The sequence below is a fragment of the Hemiscyllium ocellatum genome, chromosome 24, assembly GCF_020745735.1.
Source record: "Hemiscyllium ocellatum isolate sHemOce1 chromosome 24, sHemOce1.pat.X.cur, whole genome shotgun sequence".
Classification (NCBI taxonomy): Eukaryota; Metazoa; Chordata; class Chondrichthyes; order Orectolobiformes; family Hemiscylliidae; genus Hemiscyllium; species Hemiscyllium ocellatum.
In genome coordinates, this window is record NC_083424.1 from 16,571,979 (window position 1) to 16,593,971 (window position 21,993).

Sequence of the window (21,993 nt, forward strand, 5' to 3'; positions counted from 1 at the left end):
CCCTTCAGCATCCGATGCTCCAGAGAAAATAGTTCCAGCCTATTCAGCCTCTCCCTATAGCACAAGCCCTCCAACTCTGGCAACATCCTTAGAAATCTTTTCTGAACCCTTTCAAGTTTCAGAACATCTGTTGCTGAACAAAGAGACCTTGGAGTGCAGGTTCATAGCTCCTTGAAAGTGGAGTTGCAAGTAGATAGGATAGTGAGGAAGGCATTTTGTATGTTTTCCTTTATTGGTCAGAGTATTGAGTACAGGAGTTGGGAGGTCATGTTGCAGCTGTAAAGGTCATTGGTTCGGCCACTTTTGGTATAATGTGAGCAATTCTGGTCTCCTTCCTATCAGAAAGATGTTGTGAAACTTGAAAGGGTTCAGAAAAGATTTACAAGGATGTTGCCAGGATTGGAGGATTTGAGCTATAGGAAGAGGCTGAACAGGTTGGGACTGTTTTCCCTGGAGCATCGGAGGCTGAGGGGCGACCTTATAGAGGGGAACCTTGATTATCCTAACGTGATGGGCAGGCACTATTTCGTTCGGTTAATTGATTAAAGTTTTTTCCTCTGGAGCATGGAGTTTTTAAAATCTGCTCCTCATTCAGGACACTGCAGTAGCACACCACGTGAGAGACACCACCCAACACCTCCCCGTCCCCTCCCCCAACCGCGTGCAGCACCTCCCCCGCCCCCAACCCCGTGCAACACCTCCGCCTGCCCCCAACCCCGTGCAACACCTCCCCCTGCCCCCAACACTGTGCAACACCTCTCCCTGCTCCCAACACCGTGCAACACCTCCCCCTGCCCCCAATCATGTGCAACACTTCCCCCTGCCCCCAACCTTGTGCAACACCTCCCTCTGCCCCCAACACCGGGCAACACCTCCCCCTGCCCCAAATATCATGCAACACCTCGCCCCCTCCCCCAACCTCGTGCCAACACCTCGCCCCTCCCCCAACCCCGTGCAACACCTCCCTCCGCCCCCAACCCCGTGCAACACCTCCCCTACCCCCAACCCCGTGCAACACCTCATCCCCGCCCCCAACCCCGTGCAACACCTCATCCCCGCCCCCAACCCCGTGCAACACCTCATCCCCGCCCCCAACTCCGTGCAACACCTCCTCCCCCGTCCCCAACCTCATGCAACACCTCCCCCTGTCCCCAACCCCGTGCAACACTTTGTCCTGCACCCAACCGCGTGCAACATCTCTCCCCGCCCCCAACCCTGTGCAACTCCTCCCCCCAACCCTGTGCAACTCCTCCCCCCACCCCCAACTCCGTGCAACACCTCCCCCCCGCCCCTAACCCCGTGCAACACCTCCCCCAGTCCCCAACCGCGTGCAACACCACCTCCAGCCCCCAACCCCGTGCAACACCTACCCCTGCCCCCAACTCCATGCAACACCACCCCCCCCACCCCCAACGCTGTGCAACATCTCCCCCCGTCCCCAACACCATGCAACACCTCCTCATCCCCCAACTCCATGTGACACCTCCCCCCGTCCCCAACCTCGTGCAACACCTCCCCCGCCCCAAACACCGTGCAACACCTCTCCCCCGCCTCCCAACACCTTCCCCCGTCCCCAACCCCGTGCGACACCCCCCCCACCCCAAACACCGTGCAACACCTCCCTCTGCCCCCAACACACCGTGCAAACCTCCCCCCACCCCAACACTGTACAACACCTCCCCCTGCCCCCGCCATGCAAAACCTCCTCCCGCCCCCACCATGCAACACCTCCCCCCGCCCCCAACACCATGCAACACCTCTCCCCGTCCCCAACCCCATGCAACACCACCCCTGCCCCCTCCTCCATGCAACACCTCCCTCGCCCCTGACACCATGCAACACTGCCCCAACACTGCACCCCTGCCCCCAAAATCGCCCACCGCCCCAACTCTGTGCAATGCCTCCTCCCCATTCCCAACACATTCCTCCAGCCCCAACACCACTCCACACCACCTCCCACTGCCAACACTGCCCCCTGCCCCAACACCTTCCCCCCCGCCCCCAACACCTTCCCCTGCTCCCAACACCTCCCCCCATCTCCAACACCTCACCCCGCCCCAACATCTCCCCCCACCCCCAACACCACCCCACAGCTCCCCCCACTCCCAACACCGGTCCACACCTCCTTCTGCCCCCAACCCCACCACCTCCCCCCATCTCCAACACCTTCCCCTGCCCCAACATCTTCCCCCAACCCCTAACACAATACAGAGTTAGATATAGTTCTTAGCTCATAAGGCTAGAGGAATCAAAGGGTATGGGAGAAAGTGGGAACATGGTACTGAATGATCAGCCATGATCTAATTGAATGGCGGATTGGGATGAAAGGTCTGAATGGCCTATTCGTCCTCTTATTCTCTGTCTCTGTGTTTACTGTTAATACACTGCACTTCAAAGTCTCAGCCCTGTCTTGCTCCTCTTTTGCTTCTCTATCCTTCTCTTCCTTGTCTTTCTTTTTATCCAACCCTCGATTTTTCTGGTCTTGCAAACTCTTTCCCTTTCGGTTCATACCCCAAAATTACTAGAAGTCTCTCACCTTTTACCTATGATTTCTGATTTTCTAGACAGCCTCACTGGTACTATTACCTGTGTACTTTATGTTCTCTCCCTGTTTTTCTTTCTCTTTCTCAACTTTCTCTCATGTGCTGTTTTTTACTCTTGCTTATTTCTTACTCTCATCACCTCTCATTTGTTCTCTTACTCTGAGGTTGCTTCCCTGTATCACTAACTTTTAACAGTTTTACTTTTCTTTATAGAAGCAGATCAAACCCTATTTAGAAGCAATAACTAGTCAGAAAGAATATCAGATTCCCGCGATGAGAGAAGCAATCCAATGTATCAGAGCGGAGGGATTGAAAACTGCTGTACTGACCAATAACTTCTGGTTCAAACACCAAAGTTTCTTGCCTGTGGAGAAAGTTGATTTTGATGTGGTGAGTATAACTGATCAAGCACTTCACTTTATTTTATTTTGTGTATCTCTTGTATGGTGTGAAAGGTAAAACAATGATTAGATGTGCTTGTTGGTGCAGAAGTACTGAACATTAGACTGTCAGCACCTGGTGCTCCAGATAGGGAAAGATTATTTGTAGTTCTGTTATTTAGACTCTTCGTGAATGGGTACAAGGGTATGAGTGGTTACTAGGAAATGATTATACTGTACTTGCAGTTTCATCTACAAGGGATGAAAATACAAAATACATACGAATTTCACAGTAAACTGTCTCAGTAAACATCATACTGTTGTTTAGGAGATGGTCATGATGGACATTCTAACTTGCACTTCTCAAATACTGCACCTCCCAAAGATGGGAAATGCTGGTTAAGTATGTGTTTGTCCATATGTATTTTTCAAAGCTTGACAAGGATTTTGATGAATAGCAGCAACTTGTACCTTCATACCACTTGCCACAAAGTGTGATGGATACTGGGGAAACAGATATTGCAATGTTGAGATGATTGAAGACCTCTTCAAAAAGATAGGTGCTATGGAGTCTGTAGGAGTGGAAAGAACTAGAAATATAAGGCAGCGTGTAAAAAAGTATTCTGAGCACAAAGACCAAGCCAGAGAGAAACTACACAATTTTTCTAGAATTAGAAATGCAAACCTGCTGCCTAAAATAGATTGCAAGGTTAGAATTAATTAAAATCATGAGGCTTTTGAAAATGTTTGTATAAGACTTTAAACCAGCAAGGGTGAAGAAAGATCAAGTCTTTGTGTGAACAAAGATGCAGGCCTTGGAATTTGGGTTTATTTGCCAATGTACAGTGTCAGCTGTCAAGAATCAAATGGGAATAATTAGGCCTTAAATTTCTGAAGATGTATGAGATTGGCAGAGGTGTTGCTACTTCTGTTTTAATTGACTAAACATGGACAGTAATAACCCCATAGCTGATTTTCTTTTGTATTCATAATATAGTTATGAGTTTGTGCACTGTTGAAACAAGATATCTTTCTCAATTATTTTAGTGCATGTGTCACATGCAACAAGTTACAAAAGATATTTTTGATTATGGACAATAAATATATCTATTAATGTATTAGAATTAGCTTTATTGTCACGTGAAAAGTTTACAAAGTCACCACTTACAGTACTGGGTACAAAGGTACCAAGGCAAAAACAAAATTCGGAATAAATTAGAAAAATAAAGAAAGCAATGTTCCCAGAGAGTTATAAACAGATTTTATAATTTGCGAAGTCTTGAAAATCTAATCATGTTTCCCATTGTTCCCTGCAGTTTGTTTATTCGTTCAGGGAATGTGGACATCGCTGGTTGAGCTAGCATTTATTATCCACCCCTCCTTGCCCTTGAGAAGTTAGTGGTGAACTGCTGTCTTGAGTCACAGCAGTCCATTTGGAGTAGGTACATGAATGTTTTTGTTTGGAAGAGAGTTTCAGGATTTTCACCCAGTGACGCTAAAGGAATGTTGATACATTTCCAAGTGGAGCTCAGTTGGCTGGACAGCTGGTTTGTGATGCAGAGTTATGCCAACAGCACAGTTTCAATTCTTGCACAGGTTGAGGTTGCCATGATGGTCCCACCTTCTCAAGCTTACCTCTCACCTGAGGCATAGTCATCTTCAGTTTAAACAGTCATTTCTGTCTAATTGTCCTCTGGGATGATGGTGATTTTACTGTATTTATATGTCAGGTTGGGGAATGACTTGGTGAAGAACTTGCAGCTAGTGATGTCCTCATTCATGCATTATTGAAAGAGTTTTGGTGAATTTATGTTTTGCATCTTGAACATGGTACACACTGCTGCTACTGAGTATTGGACATGAAGGGAGTGAATTGAATGTGATGCTGGTCAAATGGACTTGCGTGCATATGTACAAAAGTCATTGAAGGTGGCAGGACAGGTTGAGAACATGGCCAATAAAGCATACAGTATCCTAGTCCTTAATAATAGAGCATAGTGTACAAGAGAAGGAAGGTCGTGAACACACTGTTCTAAAGAAGGGTCACTGGGCCCGAAACATTAACTCTGCTTTCCCTCCACAGATGTTGCTAGACCTGCTGAGTTTTTCTAGATATTTCTGTTTTGTTTCTGATTTCCACCAACTGCAGTTCTCCTTGCTTAGAAGTTATTTTGAATTTATAGAAGTTTGGCCTCAGCTGGACTGTTGTGTATAGTTCTGAGATCTGCACTACAGGAAAGATGTGAAGACATTAGCAAGGGTGTTCCAGGGATGAGGAACTTCTGTTATGAAACTAAGTTGGAGCAGTTGACACTGATTTCCTTGGAGAAGAGAAGGCTAAGACATTTTCAAAATGGTTAGGGGTATCAACAAAGTTGATAGAAACTGTGCCCACTCATAAAAACTCAGATGCTGCCTGGACTGCTGTGCTTTTCCAGCACCACTCTAACCTAGAGTCTGGTTTCCAGCATCTGCAGCCCTTGTTTTTACCGCTCATTAAAAGGTCAAAGCAAGCTGGCACAGATTTAAAATAATTGGCAAAAGAAGCAAATGTAACATGAGGAAAAGGAAGAATGTTTGAGGCAGGTGTAGGAGAGTGTGGAGGAATGGTATTTAATGATTTCTTCAGTTAGAGAGCTGGTGCAAAGATACAATGGATCAAATGGCCTCATTTTGTGGTGTAACAATTCTGAGAGTACAACAGCAGCAAAGTAAATAAATTTTTAAGGCTAGATGTAGAAATCATATCAGTGAAGATTAAATTGAAGGAATTTACCATCACTGATTGCTTAGGTTTACTTCAATGTTTGCAGGTTATTGAGTCATGCCGTGAGGGAATTAGCAAGCCAAATCCTGAGATCTACAAACGCTGTTTAGAACGTCTGAAAGTCCAGCCTACAGAATCAATTTATCTTGATGACGTTGGACGAAATCTGAAACCAGCAGCTCAGCTCGGAATGGTTACAATTAAGGTAAAGCTGTTACACTTGTCAGGCACAGAAAAATAATTTCTATAGCACATAATGCATCATAATCGGAGAAACAGGTACGATGTAAAGGCCTCATGAGTACTCGAGAAATAATTAATGTATAATTATCATAAATAATTAATGTTCTACAGCTTGTCCTTCAGAATCAAAATGTTTTCATCTCCTGGGGTGTGGTTACATAATCTCTCTCAGATGTCTGATACCTTGACCATCTGATCATTCTTTACATGTGAACCTGGTGTTAACCAGATGTGAATCTCAACAGTTCTGGTCTGATATGCATACTTTCTAAGTTACCACTTGGCAAGGGAGGTAGTGGCCTAGTTATATTATCACTGCACTGTTAATCCAGGGACTCAGCTAACGTTCTGGGGATTCAGATTCAAATCCTGCCATGGTGGATGGATTCAATAAAAATATGGAATTGAGAGAAACCATTGTTAATTGTCGGAAAAACTAAAGTGGGCAGCATGGTGGCTCAGTGGTTAGCTCTGCTGCCTCACTGTGCCAGGGACCAGGGTTTGATTCCAGCCTCGGGCAGCTGTCTGTGTGAAGTTTGCACATTCTCCCCGTGTCTGCGTGGGGTTCCTCCAGGTTCTCCGGTTTCCTCCCACAGTCCAAAGATGTGCTAGTCGGGTGAATTGGCCATGCTAAATTGCCCATAGTGTTAGGTACATTAGTCAGGGGTAAATGTAGGGTAGGGGAATGGGTCTGAGTGGGTTACAGCTTCGGACGGTTGGTGTGGACTTGTTGGGCCGAACGGCCTGTTTCCATACTGTGGGGTATCTAATCTAATCTAATACCCTTTAGGAAAGGAAACTGCCATCCATACTTGGTCTGATCTACATGTGACTGCAAACTCACAACAATGTGGTTGACTCTTAACTGCTCTGAGGAATTAGAAATGGGAACAAATGCTGGCCTTATTCCGTTAATTAAAACAAATAGGAACAAAAGTCATGTCTAGATTTTAGCATTTTAGAACTAAAGGGTAGAAGACAAGAACTTCTCTAGCTAGAGAATGGTGTACTTGATGGTTCTTTTACTTTGAAGACGGTTCTTTTACGTTGAAGACAGTGAAGAAACTGTCATTTCAATTGTGTGAAGGTTTTGTTTGTACTGCTACATGGAAAAAAGGAACTAGCTGAAAGCAATGTGGCAAAGGTGTCTCATTTTAATTTCTAGGTTGGAGACGTAACTACAGCCATTCAGAAATTGGAGTCATTGCTGAGGTTCCCGTTGCATGGTTATGTGCCTGGTACACAAACTGTTCATAAGCACATGGACATTCCTACAGACTGTCTGAAGGAGTACCTCCAGACCACTTTAGGGCTAAGTTCAGCAGGTATGTGCTTGACTGTCCCACACCATGTTGTGACCCACATTCTACACTGAAAGTACAAGGGGAGTCAATGGCATAGTGATATTATTGCTGGACTGTTAATCCTGAGACCCAGATAATGTTCTGGGGACCCTGGTTTGAACCCTGCCACGGCAGATGGTGGAATTTGCATTCAATAAATATCTGGAATTAATAACCTAATGACTACTGTAAATCCATTGCCAATTGTCAGAAAAACACATCTGGTACACTGTCCTTTAGGGAAGGAAACCTGCCATCTGCACATGGTCTGGTCTACATGTGATTCTAGACACACACCAATGTGGTGAAAGTGAGTATTGCAGGTCCTGAAGATTAGAGTAAAGAATGTGGTGCTGGAAAACGCAGCAGGTCAGGCAGCATCTGAGGAGCAGGAAATTCCTGATGGAGGGCTTTTGCCGAAATGTCGGTTTTCCTGCTCCTCGGATGCTGCCTGACCTGATGTGCTTTTCCAGCACCACACTCGTGACACACCAATGTGGTTGACTCTCAACTGCCCTCTGGGCAATAAGTGGTGCCTAGCCAGTGACACCCTCAACCCTTGAATGAATTTTGAAAAGATTGTGACATAACTTCATTACAGTGAGATATTATTAGATTGGTTTCTGAATGATCCACTTCAGAGACTTTGATACCTGATCAGAATTAAACTAGTGTCACACTATGAATTTATATGAACTGATGCACAGTGTACTGAAGTACCAGTACAAGAGCAAGCTGGAACATGGGTCAACAGGTCACTCGCATAAATGTTTTCCTTCTTGAATTTCAGTTATTGAACCAGAGGAATTTGAGTTCCAATACAAACTTTGCAGCTCCATCCACTTTGTGCAATAGTTAATGTAGAGAGAAGAGTTTTAGAAATGTCATCTCCTGGAGTTTCATTGTCTCCGTAGGGAAATGTATGTTTTTTTTAATATATATTCATGGTTGTGCCATGTCATGTGCTGTATTGAGTTATGTCCAGTCCCTTTAACATCAATTTACTTTAACTCTAATAGGAAATTCCATTTCACGTTAGAAACAGAGGATGGCTTTTTACAATACTAAATTGTGTCCTGCAGCAATTTAATTTGATTTCCTCAGAGAGTAACAGCAATTAGCTGACCAGTTTTGACCAAACTTTAGCAATGACTGATTGTTGGATGCTCTTCTGAAGCATTCTGTGTTTCCAGGTGAGGAAAGTTGTATGGATATACTTGGGCAATTTTAAAGAAATGAACGTGGGTCCCTTTATTTAAATTTTAATTGACATGAATTATTGAAAAGTGTTACAGTTCTTCTCCTATCTGAGATTCAATGTGTCTGATCTATTTAATATAATCTCCTCGAGATCAAAGCATTACCTGCTTGAGAAGATGTATTGTTGGTTGTTCACACAGGAGGTGTGCACAAGATTGTAGCTGTCTTGCTTGCTTTTTTCAGGATAACCAAATTTACACTTGTAAGACTTTGGCCAGAGAGAATTAGCATTTTTTACTATACTTTAGAAAATAAGATAGTTAACAGTCTATCATGCCACCTATAAGGACATTGTCTTTTTATATTTGTGTTTTTAAAAACTGTGGACTGAAATGAAAAAGCACTGTTTTTAAAAATCATTTTGTGAAAGAGTGGCTGCAGTTTTGAAAGCAAGTAACGATACTCATCATAAGCATTGTAAACAACTGTTTGAACAAGCATTGAAGTGTGGAAATGTAGACAACCTGGAGCCAAGGGTGTAGACTGATGCAGCTCTTGTTGACATCAAGAAGCTGATCGATCTCTTAACTAATGGCAGTTATCAGTGACAGAAATCTTTTGCTTACAAGCAACTGTGTAAAGTTAAAATTCATACGACACTAGTTTATAGTCCAACAGGTTTAATTGGAAGTAATAGCTTTCGGAGTGCTGCTCCTTCATCAGGTGTTTGTGGACAGCCCAATCTAACACTGGCATCTCCAAGTCAAACAACTGTGATTTGCTCTTGGGTAGCTGAGCAGCTTGGAGCTGGAAACTAGTTTCAGAGACACAGAGAGGAGAGAAAATATTTATGCAGATCTTCACCCAACCGAGAAGCTGCCTATTTCCTGCAGTCAAAAACTCCATTTACTCCTGAAGTAAAGCAGTTACTTTTCTTGCAGTAGTTGCTGTAAGCTGTGACTTTTAGATAAATCATAGACATTTGGCAAATGTATCTTACAAAGCAGCAAAAGCCTCCAGGCAAGATATCTGAACAGGCTGTCTGGCCAATTGAAGGAAGATTACCTCAACATCAGAACTGGGAAACAAACACCATTGAACTGACTTCCCATTTTTCTCTACTATCAATTTCCCTATTTCTTTCTACTTGTGTGTGTGTAAATGAGAGAGAAAATTTATAATTAGATTGGAGTTTTAATTAGTAGTGTTATATGCCAGTGGTTCATACCCGTTCATCTGCAGCTAAAGTCAAATTACTTGTAGTAAGTAATACTTCTTGTTCAGTAGAGAAATGTGGTTTGTGGTTTCTGTCAACCTTAGTCTGACAGTAAGCCATCTTTGGAAACTGTCATATTTTAAAAGAAACTTTAGCATTCCCGGTATATTTTCAGGAATAATGAGGCTTAATTTACCCAATTGGGTGTAACACCATTGTATTGATGAAGTTTGGGTAATATGCTACGTCTGGTTTCAGAGCCGTTGACTCTCCGGCAATTTAGTCATGGCCAATCCAACCCAACCTATCACATTCGGAGTGGCAATCGACAGCTGGTGCTAAGAAAGAAACCACCTGGAAAACTTCTGCAATCAGCGCATGCAGTGGAAAGAGAATACAGGTACTTTGTGCATAAAATGGAGGAAGTCTCTGCATCTTACAAAACTAATTCCTCTTCACTCAATCAGTTGCTTAGATTGTTCGGTTCTTAAGCTACTGTCAAGTGCCACAATTTCCAGGGGACTGGGCCAACGACTTAATCAAAATAATGTTTTCAGCTCATAGCTCCTTAATGCCTGGTACTGATCAGGAAGACCTCAAGTTTAATTCCCAACTACGTCAGTTCAGTTACTTTCAACCGTGTTGTCAATATAAGCTTCAGTGTGCCTGGAACCCAGGAAGGGAAATTTAGACAAGATTCCCCAACCTTGATTCCCTGCTCTGTAAAAATGTGACCATTGGATGAACTCATGGTTAGTCATATTTGTGAAGCTCCACACAGTCAAATATCTAGCCAACACTGATATCTAACTTCCATTTGTAATATTGTAATATATGCCTGTGAAAAATGGCATCTTTATGGGATGAGAAGAGGAAATTAGAAAAACAAAACTGGGGGAGTTGGAGAGAGTGTGCAGTTAATTATGCTCTGTTATACTTGAGTTTTTTTTCAGTCAAATTGTTGCCTACTATGTTTTAGGAGAATAAGTTGCATATTTATTTGTTGGTCTATTCAGAGTGATGAAAGCTCTTGGATCCATGGGAGTTCCTGTTCCCAAGGTACTTGCCATCTGTGAGGACCCCAGGTAAAAAATGACACTCCATAGCTGCAATGTATAAGTTATTTGTGTGAGTGAATAGCATAATGAAAATCAACAATTGGAAAGGAAAAGAAAGGAACTGTGAAGAAACTGATGACCATGGAAGCTGGATGATTTAAACTTCAAAATGTTGTCATTTACCTCTGGAATCTGGTACGGTCAAAGTCTCTGCTTTTCTACATTGTGTGGGAGTTAGAGCTTCGAAATAACAAAACTTGCAATTATATTACACCTTTATCAGGGAAGTAATAAATCAGACTAAATGTGACAGAGTTAAAGTAGATGTGAATACCTAATATATCATTTAGTACTGAATCATCATTTTCAATGAGCTGCTAAAAAGATAGCTGATGTGGTTAGTGGGAGCATTCACTCTTTTGGTGCTGCTCAAGCACATTCTTGAGTGACAGTAAAGGGAGTTGCTCACCTTGTTTAGTATCTGAGATGGACATCAGAAGAAAATAAATGTCCCCTCATGGAAGGAGAGAATAAATATAAAATAAGATTTAAAGGGAGTACTTTTCTTTGCCGTCAGCAGGTGATGTTGTTTGTTTTGATACACTCCATTATCTGCAATGGGGCAGATATCCAGACAGTGAAGGATAGAACTGGGATCAAAGCCTTACATACATTATAACAGGATGTCCCAAAGAATGGGTCGTGACCACCAATGGGTTCGCAAACCATCTCTAGGGTCACAATCTCCAAAGCAGCAATAGCTGCCATGGAGCTCCCTCCGAGTGCTAAGAACTGTGAGGCCCATTTAAATCCTTGCATGTTTTTACTGAGGTGGAGCCTAACTGGCTGATCTTTGATACCTGATTCCTCATCTCAAAAATTCAGTAGAAAGGTAGGTTTTCTTTCGCTTGTGCTCCTAATTCATATATTTAGACCATAAAAATTAGGAACAGGAGTTGGCCATTCAGCCCATCAAGCTTGCTCCGACATTCAATAAGATAGTGGCTGATCTGACATTTCTCACATCCAGTTTACAGCCCTTTCCTCTTAACCCTTCATTCTTTCACTGATCAAGAATCTATCTATCTCAGCTTTAAATATACAGAAGGATTCTGCCCCACAGCTCTCTGTGGCAAGGAGTTCCAAAGACTCTTGACGCTCTGAGAGAAGAAATTCCTCCTCTTCTCTGTTTTAAGTTGGTGCCCCTTAATTCTAACACCGTGCCTTTTCATGCAACACTCTCCCATGAGGGGAAAGATCCTCTCAGTATTTACCCTGCCAAGCCACTGAAAAAACTTACATGTTTCAGTGAGATCACCTTGCATTCTTCGAAATTCGAATGAATAGAGTCCCAACCCTTTGCTCGTAAGACAATCTTGCTATATCAGGGTCTCTTTTCTGAACTGCCTCCAACTTTTTTCAAAAACATGGGGCCAACACTTCTCTCAGTATTCCTGATGCAGTCTCACCAGCATCTTGTACAGCTGCAGCAAGACTTCCCTACTTTCATACTCCAGACCACTTGAAATAAGTATCAATCTTCCATTAGCCTTCCTGACTACCTGCTACACCTGTGTGCTAGTTTTGTTTTGTATTTCATGCAAAACTGGTTCCAAATCTCTTGATTGCAGCTTTCTACAGTTTTCCTGTATTTAAATAATACTTTGTTTTTTTGTTCTCCCTTCCAAAAATGAACAACTTCACATTTTCCCATATTATACTCCATTTTCCAACTTTCTGCCTCCATGATCTATCAATATCTCTCTGTAAATATTTGTATTCTTCTTGCAACTTGGTTTTTCCACCTGTATAGTGTCATCTGCAAATTTGGCTCAGTGCATTCGCTTTCTTTCTTGAAGTCATTTTGTATGAACAGTACCCCCTTTTGGATGTAAGATCAAAAGATTCAACAGCATTTTGTTTAAGCAATAACTTGTTTAAATATTATACTACAGGTATTTCTGGGATAATGGACATTTTGGCCACACAATTTGACTATAACATCGCTGAAGAATTAGGGAATGATATTTTGGAGAATGTTTACTTCTTCTCAATAGCGCAATTCCAGCAGAGATTGGTTAGCATTCTGAGCGTGTGCTGGTGTTCTTGTCATTCTGCACATACATTGTTGTCCACGCATGCACGATGTCAGTGTTGGTCTTCATGCTGTTCTGTGCATGTCATGTCAGTGCCAAAGTCTTTGTGCCGTTCTGTACATGCGCGATGTGAGCTCAATCTTCATGCCAATCTCCGCATGCGCTGATGTCAGCTGCCGATACAGCAGCTTTCTGTGTGATACTGCACAGAAAGCAGCTTTCTGACATTTTTAAAATGTACTGTTAAATTTACTTTTGTTTTCTTGATAAATATGATTTCGACCTTCATTCAGGCTGGGTTATACTTTTTCGTTAGACTTTTGGGTCTTTTTTGAGCGATTGTGAGAGTTTTTTTTGCTGGTCTGCCCCAACCCCACTTTTTAAATAGGCCTCACTGTTTCAGTGATTTTCCATTAGGCGACGTTTTGCTGGAACACCACAGCATTATCGCAGAACTACATGTATTCTGGGATCCAAGCTTGTTGGCCGAGTTTTATGTTAAAATTCAAGTATTCAGTGATAGCTTTGCCTTCACTAACAGAGATGGTATTCATAGTAATCTTCCTTATTTTCCAGTGTTCTTGGGACTTCCTTCTACCTGATGGAATACTGCCAGGGGAGAATATTTAAGGACCCAACATTACCAGGACTATCGGCTCATCAGCGAACAGAAATTTACAGTGCCATGAACCATGTTCTTTGCCAGATTCATCAGGTTGATGTCCATGCTGCTGGATTAGAGGATTATGGAAAACATGGTAAGGACTATCTACAGATTTGAATCAGTTAAAACTTTGCATGCATTTGTTCTTGTATACAGAACTGAGTTTTGAATTGATTAGCTTTCATTTTTTACTTATTCCTATGAATCAATTATTTTTACAGTGTCGGATCATTCATAATCCTCTTTAGCTTTTGTCGTACCTATTCTCCTTAGCACTTTTGCCAATTGAGAACCAGATCTTTCTTGCTGGTAAATCAGGGACATGACTTCTCATTTTATCCTGTTTGCCAGAGGACTAGTTCATTTTGTCACTACTGCCTCCATGTTGACATGACTCATTATCATTCTTATTAAGTGTATGTTAGATTGAGCATTAAACAGCTCATTTTGTTTTCTTCTAGCCAACAGCACTAAAGCAATTGTAAAAATCCAAAAGCTGCGATCAGCTAATTCAGCACAGACCAAGAATAAACCCCAGGAAGCTTCTGATCTTTTTGCCTTTGTAGCAAAGTGAGCAGTGCATTCATTTAAAAAAACTATTGTAGGAAATCTAGTGTATAAACAATATGACAGTTAAGAAAAATGTGCAAGTTCAAATCTGCACAAGTCAGCAAAATAATTGTTTGCTTAATCCTTTGCTTCTTCCAAGAGTTTGATCAACTTTTTTTCATTCTGTGCAGCTTTCTTAGTATTATACTTACCTAGTAATAATATTTATCTTTAGGCAACTACATTGAGCGCCAGGTTCACACGTGGATTAAACAGTATCGAGCAAGTGAGACTCGTAATATTCCAGCAATGGAACAGATCATAAAATGGCTTCCAGAAAACCTCCCAACGCATGAAAAGACCACTATTGTACATGGGGACTTCAGGTATATAATGTAACTACTTAAATGCTTGATAATAATTTCAACAAATAATGGTTAGGGGTAGATTTGGAGGTAGCATTTGAGAATGATTTTTAAGATGAGAATTTGAATTTTATTGGATTTAAAGATTTGATTTAAACTGTGGGCCATTGTGCATCTCCACAAACTTGTCACCATTGTTCCTATCAACCATTCTCCGCACTTAAGAATCTAATTTGTAGTGAGCATAATGCATCGGTTTTATAAAACAAATTAATTTAAGGCACTTTTTGTCTCTTTTCTTCTCTCACTCTTCTGCTTCCCACTTTCTCTTCGTTTCTCTATCTTCATTCTTTATTCCAACTTCTGACCTCACTTTCATACTCTCTGTATCTCCTCAAAATTTTAGATTGGACAATCTGATTTTTCATCCTGACAAGCCTGAGGTGTTGGCGATTTTGGACTGGGAACTGTCCACCTTGGGTGATCCCATATCTGATGTAGCACTTAGCTGTTTGGCACACTACCTTCCACCAGATTTTCCCATCCTGAAAGGTAATGTGAGTAGCGCTGCTTACGTACACTAGTGCCATGGTGTTTCTTTCACAAAAACTGTTTGCATTTATATTGCACCTTTCCCACAGTGTAATTATTGTTTCATAGGAAAACAAAGCAACCAATTTGCACAAAACAAAGTTCACAAATAACAATGAGACAAATCACCAAACAGTTGATTTTTGGGCAAGAGCAAAATATGGTACTTCAGATACTGGAAATTTGAGCAAAAAGCAAAAAATGCTGGAAAACATAATCAGCTATGGAAAGAGAAACAGAAATAATGTTTCAAGTCATAGAGTCATGCAGCATGAAAACAGAAGTCTGTTTTAAATTTTCAATATTTGCTGTAGTTTTGATTCTGTCTATGCCTAAACGAGGTGTGAATGACAGAATTTAAAATTCCTAATGAAGAGCTTCTGCCTGAAACATCGATTCTCCTGCTCCTCAGATGCTGCCTGATCTGCTGTGCTTTTCCAGCACCACACTCTTGACTCTAATCTCCAGCATCTGCAGTCCTCACTTGCTCCCAGGATTTTAAATAGGTAACATGCAAAAGTAACTAAATGAAATAAGAGAGAAGGAAGCCCAGCACTAAGTGTTAGTCTAGGTTACATGCTTTAGAACATAAAAGAAAGGAACAGGTTAAAGTCCCATGGCTGAAAATGTGTTGCTGGTTAAAGCACAGCAGGTTAGGCAGCATCTCGGGAATAGGGAATTCGACGTTTCGAGCATAAGCCCTTCATCAGGAATGAGAGAGAGTAGCCAAGCAGGCTAAGATAAAAGGTAGGGAGGAGGGACTTGGGGGAGGGGCGATGGAGGTGGGATAGGTGGAAGGAGGTCAAGGTGAGGGTGATAGGCCAGAGTGGGGTGGTGGCGGAGAGGTCAGGAAGAAGATTGCAGGTTAGGAGGGCGGTGCTGAGTTGAGGGAACCGACTGAGACAAGGTGGGGGGAGGGGAAATGAGGAAACTGGAGAAATCTGAATTCATACCTTGTGGTTGGAGGGTTCCCAGGCGGAAGATGAGGCGCTCCTCCTCCAGCTGTCGTGTTGTTGTGTTCTGCCGGTGGAGGAGTCCAAGGACCTGCATGTCCTCGGTGGAGTGGGAGGGAGAGTTAAAGTGTTGAGCCACGGGGTGGTTGGGTTGGTTGGTCCGGGCGGCCCAGAGGTGTTCTCTGAAGCGTTCCGCAAGTAAGCGGCCTGTCTCCCCAATATAGAGGAGGCCACATCGGGTGCAGCGGATGCAATAGATGATGTGTGTGGAGGTGCAGGTGAACTTGTGGCGGATATGGAAGGATCCCTTGGGGCCTTGGAGGGAAGTGAGTGTGGAGGTGTGGGCGCAAGTTTTACATTTCCTGCAGTTGCAGGGGAAGGTGCCGGGGGTGGAGGTTGGGTTGGTGGGGGGTGTGGATCTGACAAGGGAGTCACGAAGGGAGTGGTCCTTGCGGAACGCTGATAGGGGAGGGGAGGGAAATATATCCTTGGTGGTGGGGTCCGTTTGGAGGTGGCGGAAATGACGGCGGATGATACGTTGTATGCGGAGGTTGGTGGGGTGGTAGGTGAGAACCAGTGGGGTTCTGTCTTGGTGGCGGTTGGAGGAGCGGGGCTCAAGGGCGGAGGAGCGGGAAGTGGAGGAGATGCGGTGGAGGGCATCGTCGATCACGTCTGGGGGGAATCTGCCCCTTAAGTCTGCCCCACTATTCAAAAAGATCTGATCTGCCTGAGGCCTTCTCTTTCATGCCCACTCATCATAACTTTCAATTCCCTGATATTTCAAAAATCCACGTACCTCCTCTTTGTATACTTTTAGTAATAAATCTCTGAAATTAAACTTGAAGCATGACGTTCAGTCCCTTTTTTTCAGTCTTCTGATTTTAAAAATGGAATTGTATTTTATTTCTCCTAAGGACCTAATTGTTAAATGCAGTGCCTGGTGTGATTCTCACTAAGCTGCCTTCACACTGAGTTCCCTCTAAACTGCGCGGCTGCAGAAGTCACTGCTGCACATAGGACTTGAAGGCCCGCACAGCCATTAAGAAAATTAGAGGGATCGCTGGACACAAACACCAGGAATATTTCAAAATTTGACTTGTTCCAGTATCTGGTGATCAGTTGGAGATTTTTGCTGACAGCCTCGAGCTGGTTCAGCTTGGCCGCCCTCCTCTTATACATTCAGTAGGAATTCTTCATGTCCTAAAGGGCTGATCACCAACAATGCAGGATGCCAAGTGACAGGGTAAAGCTAATTGATCATCTTTAACAAATGGAGGATTAAACTGGAGGCTGTTCTGAGTGTTGTCTTATTTTAATGTTGGACATAAAATCCTTCCAGTGTATGTCTAGAATTTTTTGAATTCAAATTAATTTGATTTCTGTTCTTGGCAGGTGTTCAAGTCCTAGGTTTCATGTCTTTTCTGCTGAAATATCTTCCGTTCTTCTTTCAGTGTGATCACTGACCTATGCTTCCTTCAAAAACTTCTGTATTCTAGTATCTCTTCTCCTCCTCCTTTTATTGCCACCTTTCATTGCTCTCACTAGTTTGCAATGACAACTGAAGGAAGTGAATGTTAGGGGCACTAATAATTACCTATATGGATAGGAACCATTTCTGGCTTTGAATTGAAGAATAAATCATGTGGATTAATCTGAGCTGTTCCGACACTGATTCTGATTATCATATTATAATTATCATCTGTCAGTGTTTGTGAAACAGAAGTAGCCATTCAGCCCCTCAAGTCTGATCCACCATTTAATGAGATCACGGCTTTGCCCCTTTGCCCCACAGCCCTTAATACCTTTGCTTAATAAAAATGTACCTATCCCAGATTTAAAATTACCAACTGATCTAGCATCAACTGACATTTGTGGAAGAGAGTTCCAAACCTTTTGTGTGTACTGTTTCCTAACATCTCTCCTAAATGCTCTGGCTCTAATTCTCAGAGTTTGTCCCCTACTTCTAAAATCTCCAACCAATGGAAAGGGTTTATCCTTATCTATCCTGGCTTTTCTTGTTAATATAGAATCATAGAAATATACAGTACGGAATCAGACCCTTTGGTCCAACGTGTCTATGCTGACCAGATATCCCAACTCAATCTAGTCCCACCTGCCCATATCCCTCCAAACCCTTCCTATTCGTATACCCATCCACATGCCTTTTAAATGTTGCAGTTGTAGTATCCTCCACAACTTCCTCTGGCAGCTCATTCCATACACGTAACACCCTCTGCATGAAAAAGTTGCCCCTTAGGTCTCTTTTGTATCATTCCCCTCTCACCCTAAACCTATGCCCTCTAGTTCTGGACTCCAACCCCCCCCCCAGAAAAAGACTTTCTCTATTTGTCCTATCCGTGCCCCTCATGTTTTTATAAGCCTCTATAAGGCCACCCCTCAGCCTTCAATGCTCCAGGGAAAACAGTACTAACCTATTCAACCTTTCCTATTGTTTGCAATATTCCAACAGTGGCCTAACCAATATCCTGTACAGCTGCAATATGACCTCCCGACTCCTGTACTCAATACCCTGACCAATAAAGGAAAGCATATCAAATGCCTTCTTCACTATCCTATCTACCTGCGACTCCATTTTCAAGAAGCTATGAACCTGCACTCCAAGGTCTCTTTGTTCAGCAACACTCCCTAGGACCTTACCATGAAGTGTATAAGTCCTGCAAAGATTTGCTTTCCCAAAATGCAGGACCTTGCATTTATCTGAATTAAACTCCATCTGCCACTTCTCAGCCCATTGGCCCATCTGGTCCAGATCCTGTTGTAATCTAAGGTAACATTCTTCGCTGTCCACTACGCCTCCAATTTTGGTGTCATCTGCAAACTTACAAATGATACCGCTTATGCTCTCATCCAAATAATTTATATAAATGGCAAAAGGTAGTGCACCAATCCTTGTGGCACTCCACTGGTCACAGGCCTCCAGTCTGAAAAACAACTCTCCGCCACCACCCTCTGTCTTTTAACTTTGAGCCAGTTCTGTTTCCAAATGGCTACTTCTCCCTGTATTTCATGAGATCTAACCTTGCTAACCAGTCTCCCATGGGAACCTTGTCAAACGGCTTACTGAAGTCCATATAGGTCACATCTACCACACTTCCCTCATCAGTCCTCTTTGTTACTTCTTCAAAAAACTCAATCAAGTTTGTGAGACATGATTTCTCAGGCATAAAGCCATGTTGACTATCCCTAATCAGTTCTTGCCTTTCCAAATACACATATATCCTGCCCCTCAGGATTCCTTCCAACAACTTGCCCACCACCAACGTCAGGCTCACTGGTCTATAGTTTCCTGGCTTAGTCTTACCACCTTTCTTAAATTGTGGCACCACGTTAGCCAACCTCCAGACTTCCGGCATCTCACCTGTGACAATCAATGAGTCAAATATCTCAGTAAGAGGACCAGCAATAACTTCCCTAGTTTCCCACAGAGTTCTAGGGTACCCCTGATCAGGTCATAGAGTCATAGAGATGTACAGCATGGAACAGACCCTTCGGTCAAACCCGTCCATGCCGACCAGATATCAGAAGCCAATCTAGTCCCACCTGCCAGCACCCGGCCCATATCCCTCCAAAATCTTCCTATTCATATACCCATCCAAATGCCTCTTAAATGTTGCAATTGTACCAGCCTCCACCACATCCTCTGGCAGCTCATTCCATACACGTACCACCCTCTGTGTGAAAAAGTTGCCCCGTGGGTCTCTTATATATTTCCCCTCTCACTTTAAACCTATGCCCTCTAGTTCTGGACTCCCCGACCCACCCCAGGGAAAAGGCTTAGCTGCATTTTTATAGAGTTGGGGTCAGATAGTAATTAGTTAGGAAAAAGGGGACTCAGATTTGTTATTTGTTTCTGTTGAGTGTTCACTGTTAAGAGTTAGGAAAGTATTTTTTTTCTTTAAACAGTGGAAATTAGGAGTTCTCTTTCACTCACTCACACTTTTAGGAGATTACGAGGCGAAACGAGCTTTTCCAAGTATTTGGTTTTAATTAGCAGAGGGTTTAGAGATCTGTGTCATAACACTCAGTTTCTGGCACAACAACTAACTGATTATTTTCTAATCAATTGCAATATCAATTTATACATGTCTTTTCCTTCTACCATAGGGTTGAATAATTGTGATTTGACAGAGCTTGGAATCCCATCTGATCTGGAATATCTTACTATGTATTGCGATAACATGGGTATAAATCCTGTCAAAAACTGGAATTTTTATATGGCATTTTCCTTTTTCCGAGTCACAGCCATACTCCAAGGAGTCTATAAGCGGTCACTTCAAGGTGAGAATCTTTCAAGTGTTTTCTATTACTGAGGAATAATACATTATACAACGATCAAAGGGAGTTGATGGCTATGCTGATCTGGCATGAAAGAGGAGTTGAGGCCTACAACAGATCAGCCATGATCTTGTTAAATGGACAGCAGGTTTGAGGGGCCAAATGGTTTACTCCTGCTATTTTTATGTTCTTATGAAACTTCATCTCAAAAGATAAAGGAACTACATGTCAAACTAAGCTATACAGATTAGTACCAAGCCATATTAACCACAAAAATTACGGATTATTTGCCTCCAGCTGTGACTTCACCAGGTGACAGTGGGAAAGAACAGCAAGGATTCTTATACTCCTGAGCACTATCTAAGAACACTTGCTAGAAATTGCACGTACTTGTGAAAAAGATACACTGGTCCCCCAAATTGTGATTGGAGCATTGGGGTTGTAAGAGTTCATGTCTGAGACTGTGTGATAATGAGGATAAAAAGAAAACATATGGTTGAGGGACTTGGAGAACATTAGAGCATTTACGGGACACCACTACAAGGTGCAGCAATCAACATGCAGAAGTGCAGTTTGAAAAAATGTGGTTTCTGTGTTAAGCACTGTTAGAGCTTACAATGACGGCAAGCAAAAAGATTAAAAAAACTTTTTTTCTTTTGTTTGTGAGATTGGCTATTTTGACAGTGAAATATGCAAGATATTCCAGCCAGTAGGAATTGCGTATTTCTGTGTTCTTTGCTGTTGCATCTGTGTTGTGAGTGCATCTGCGCATTGACCAGATCAGCCATTTTTAATGTTGCTGCCCTACCTCCTGAACTGGGAACATACTTTGGGAGAAGAATGATCATGGTGTGTGGTGTAATACACATTAGTTGTGTCATTGATAAATACAAAAACTAGTTGTTTGAACATACCAATGAGTCAGTCATCTCTCCAGAGCTAAAGTAACATCCAACATGATGGCAGTTGTGACGGACCCCAAAGTACCAGAAGTGCAACTTTAAAGAAGATTAAAAAACAGACCTGAAAAAGAGATGCCAAAACCGCAGAACTTGCTAGCAGACAATTGAAGAACCCCAATGTTCCTCCAAGGATGAAGTGGAGACACTCAGAATGAGAAAATCAACTTGGAAAGGCATTCAGAAAATCACCTTGGAAAGGCATTCAAGGCTGTCAGAAAAATTTGGTGGTTTAAGAAGAAAGTGCCAATCTACAAATCTCAGGCTTTGAGTCAAAGTAACAAGCAAAGATCGTAGATCAGGCGAGCAACCCTACATAAACTAGGCAAGCAGCAGTGGGAACAGTCAGACCCCTAGCAAGGGTAACTTATCATAAAAACTCTGCAGTCCTGATCTGAGGTTGCTCCACCACACATGGTGACAGCAAGGTAGCACAAAAAATCAAAATCAAAAAATGGCTGCAAATACTCACCACCTTGAAAGAAGGCAGTAAAGAAATTATTGAAATAAATTAACTGATTTGCTTTTTCAGCAGCCTTTAAAAGGTTGAAGAAATTAATGCCTAGTATACCTGATTGATTCTCCAGGATAACTCTGCAGCGGGAGTCAATAGAAGACTTCCAATACTGGAAGATAAATATAAAACTTTAAGTAATCTACCCGCAACCTCCGAAAAACCATGGATTTTAAAAAATTTGTTCAAGTGATGTGGGCATCTCTCGCTTGGCTGGTATTTATTAGAGTCAAAAAGTGTGGCACTGGAAAAGTAC

The 21,993-nt window shown here is 42.6% G+C and overlaps 1 protein-coding gene across 2 annotated transcripts in view; it reads left to right on the forward strand.

The window, feature by feature from the left end:
• LOC132827070 (acyl-CoA dehydrogenase family member 10-like) overlaps window positions 1-21,993 on the forward strand; it is a 60,420-nt gene that overhangs the window by 15,666 nt on the left and 22,761 nt on the right. For both annotated transcript variants that reach the window (XM_060843519.1, XM_060843518.1), the window contains exons 4-12: window positions 2,757-2,933; window positions 5,737-5,895; window positions 7,099-7,258; window positions 9,951-10,092; window positions 10,709-10,777; window positions 13,423-13,604; window positions 14,295-14,445; window positions 14,831-14,976; window positions 20,094-20,267. In XM_060843519.1, coding sequence (XP_060699502.1) covers window positions 2,757-2,933; window positions 5,737-5,895; window positions 7,099-7,258; window positions 9,951-10,092; window positions 10,709-10,777; window positions 13,423-13,604; window positions 14,295-14,445; window positions 14,831-14,976; window positions 20,094-20,267 — 1,360 coding nt within the window. The remainder of the gene's footprint in view (window positions 1-2,756; window positions 2,934-5,736; window positions 5,896-7,098; window positions 7,259-9,950; window positions 10,093-10,708; window positions 10,778-13,422; window positions 13,605-14,294; window positions 14,446-14,830; window positions 14,977-20,093; window positions 20,268-21,993) is intronic.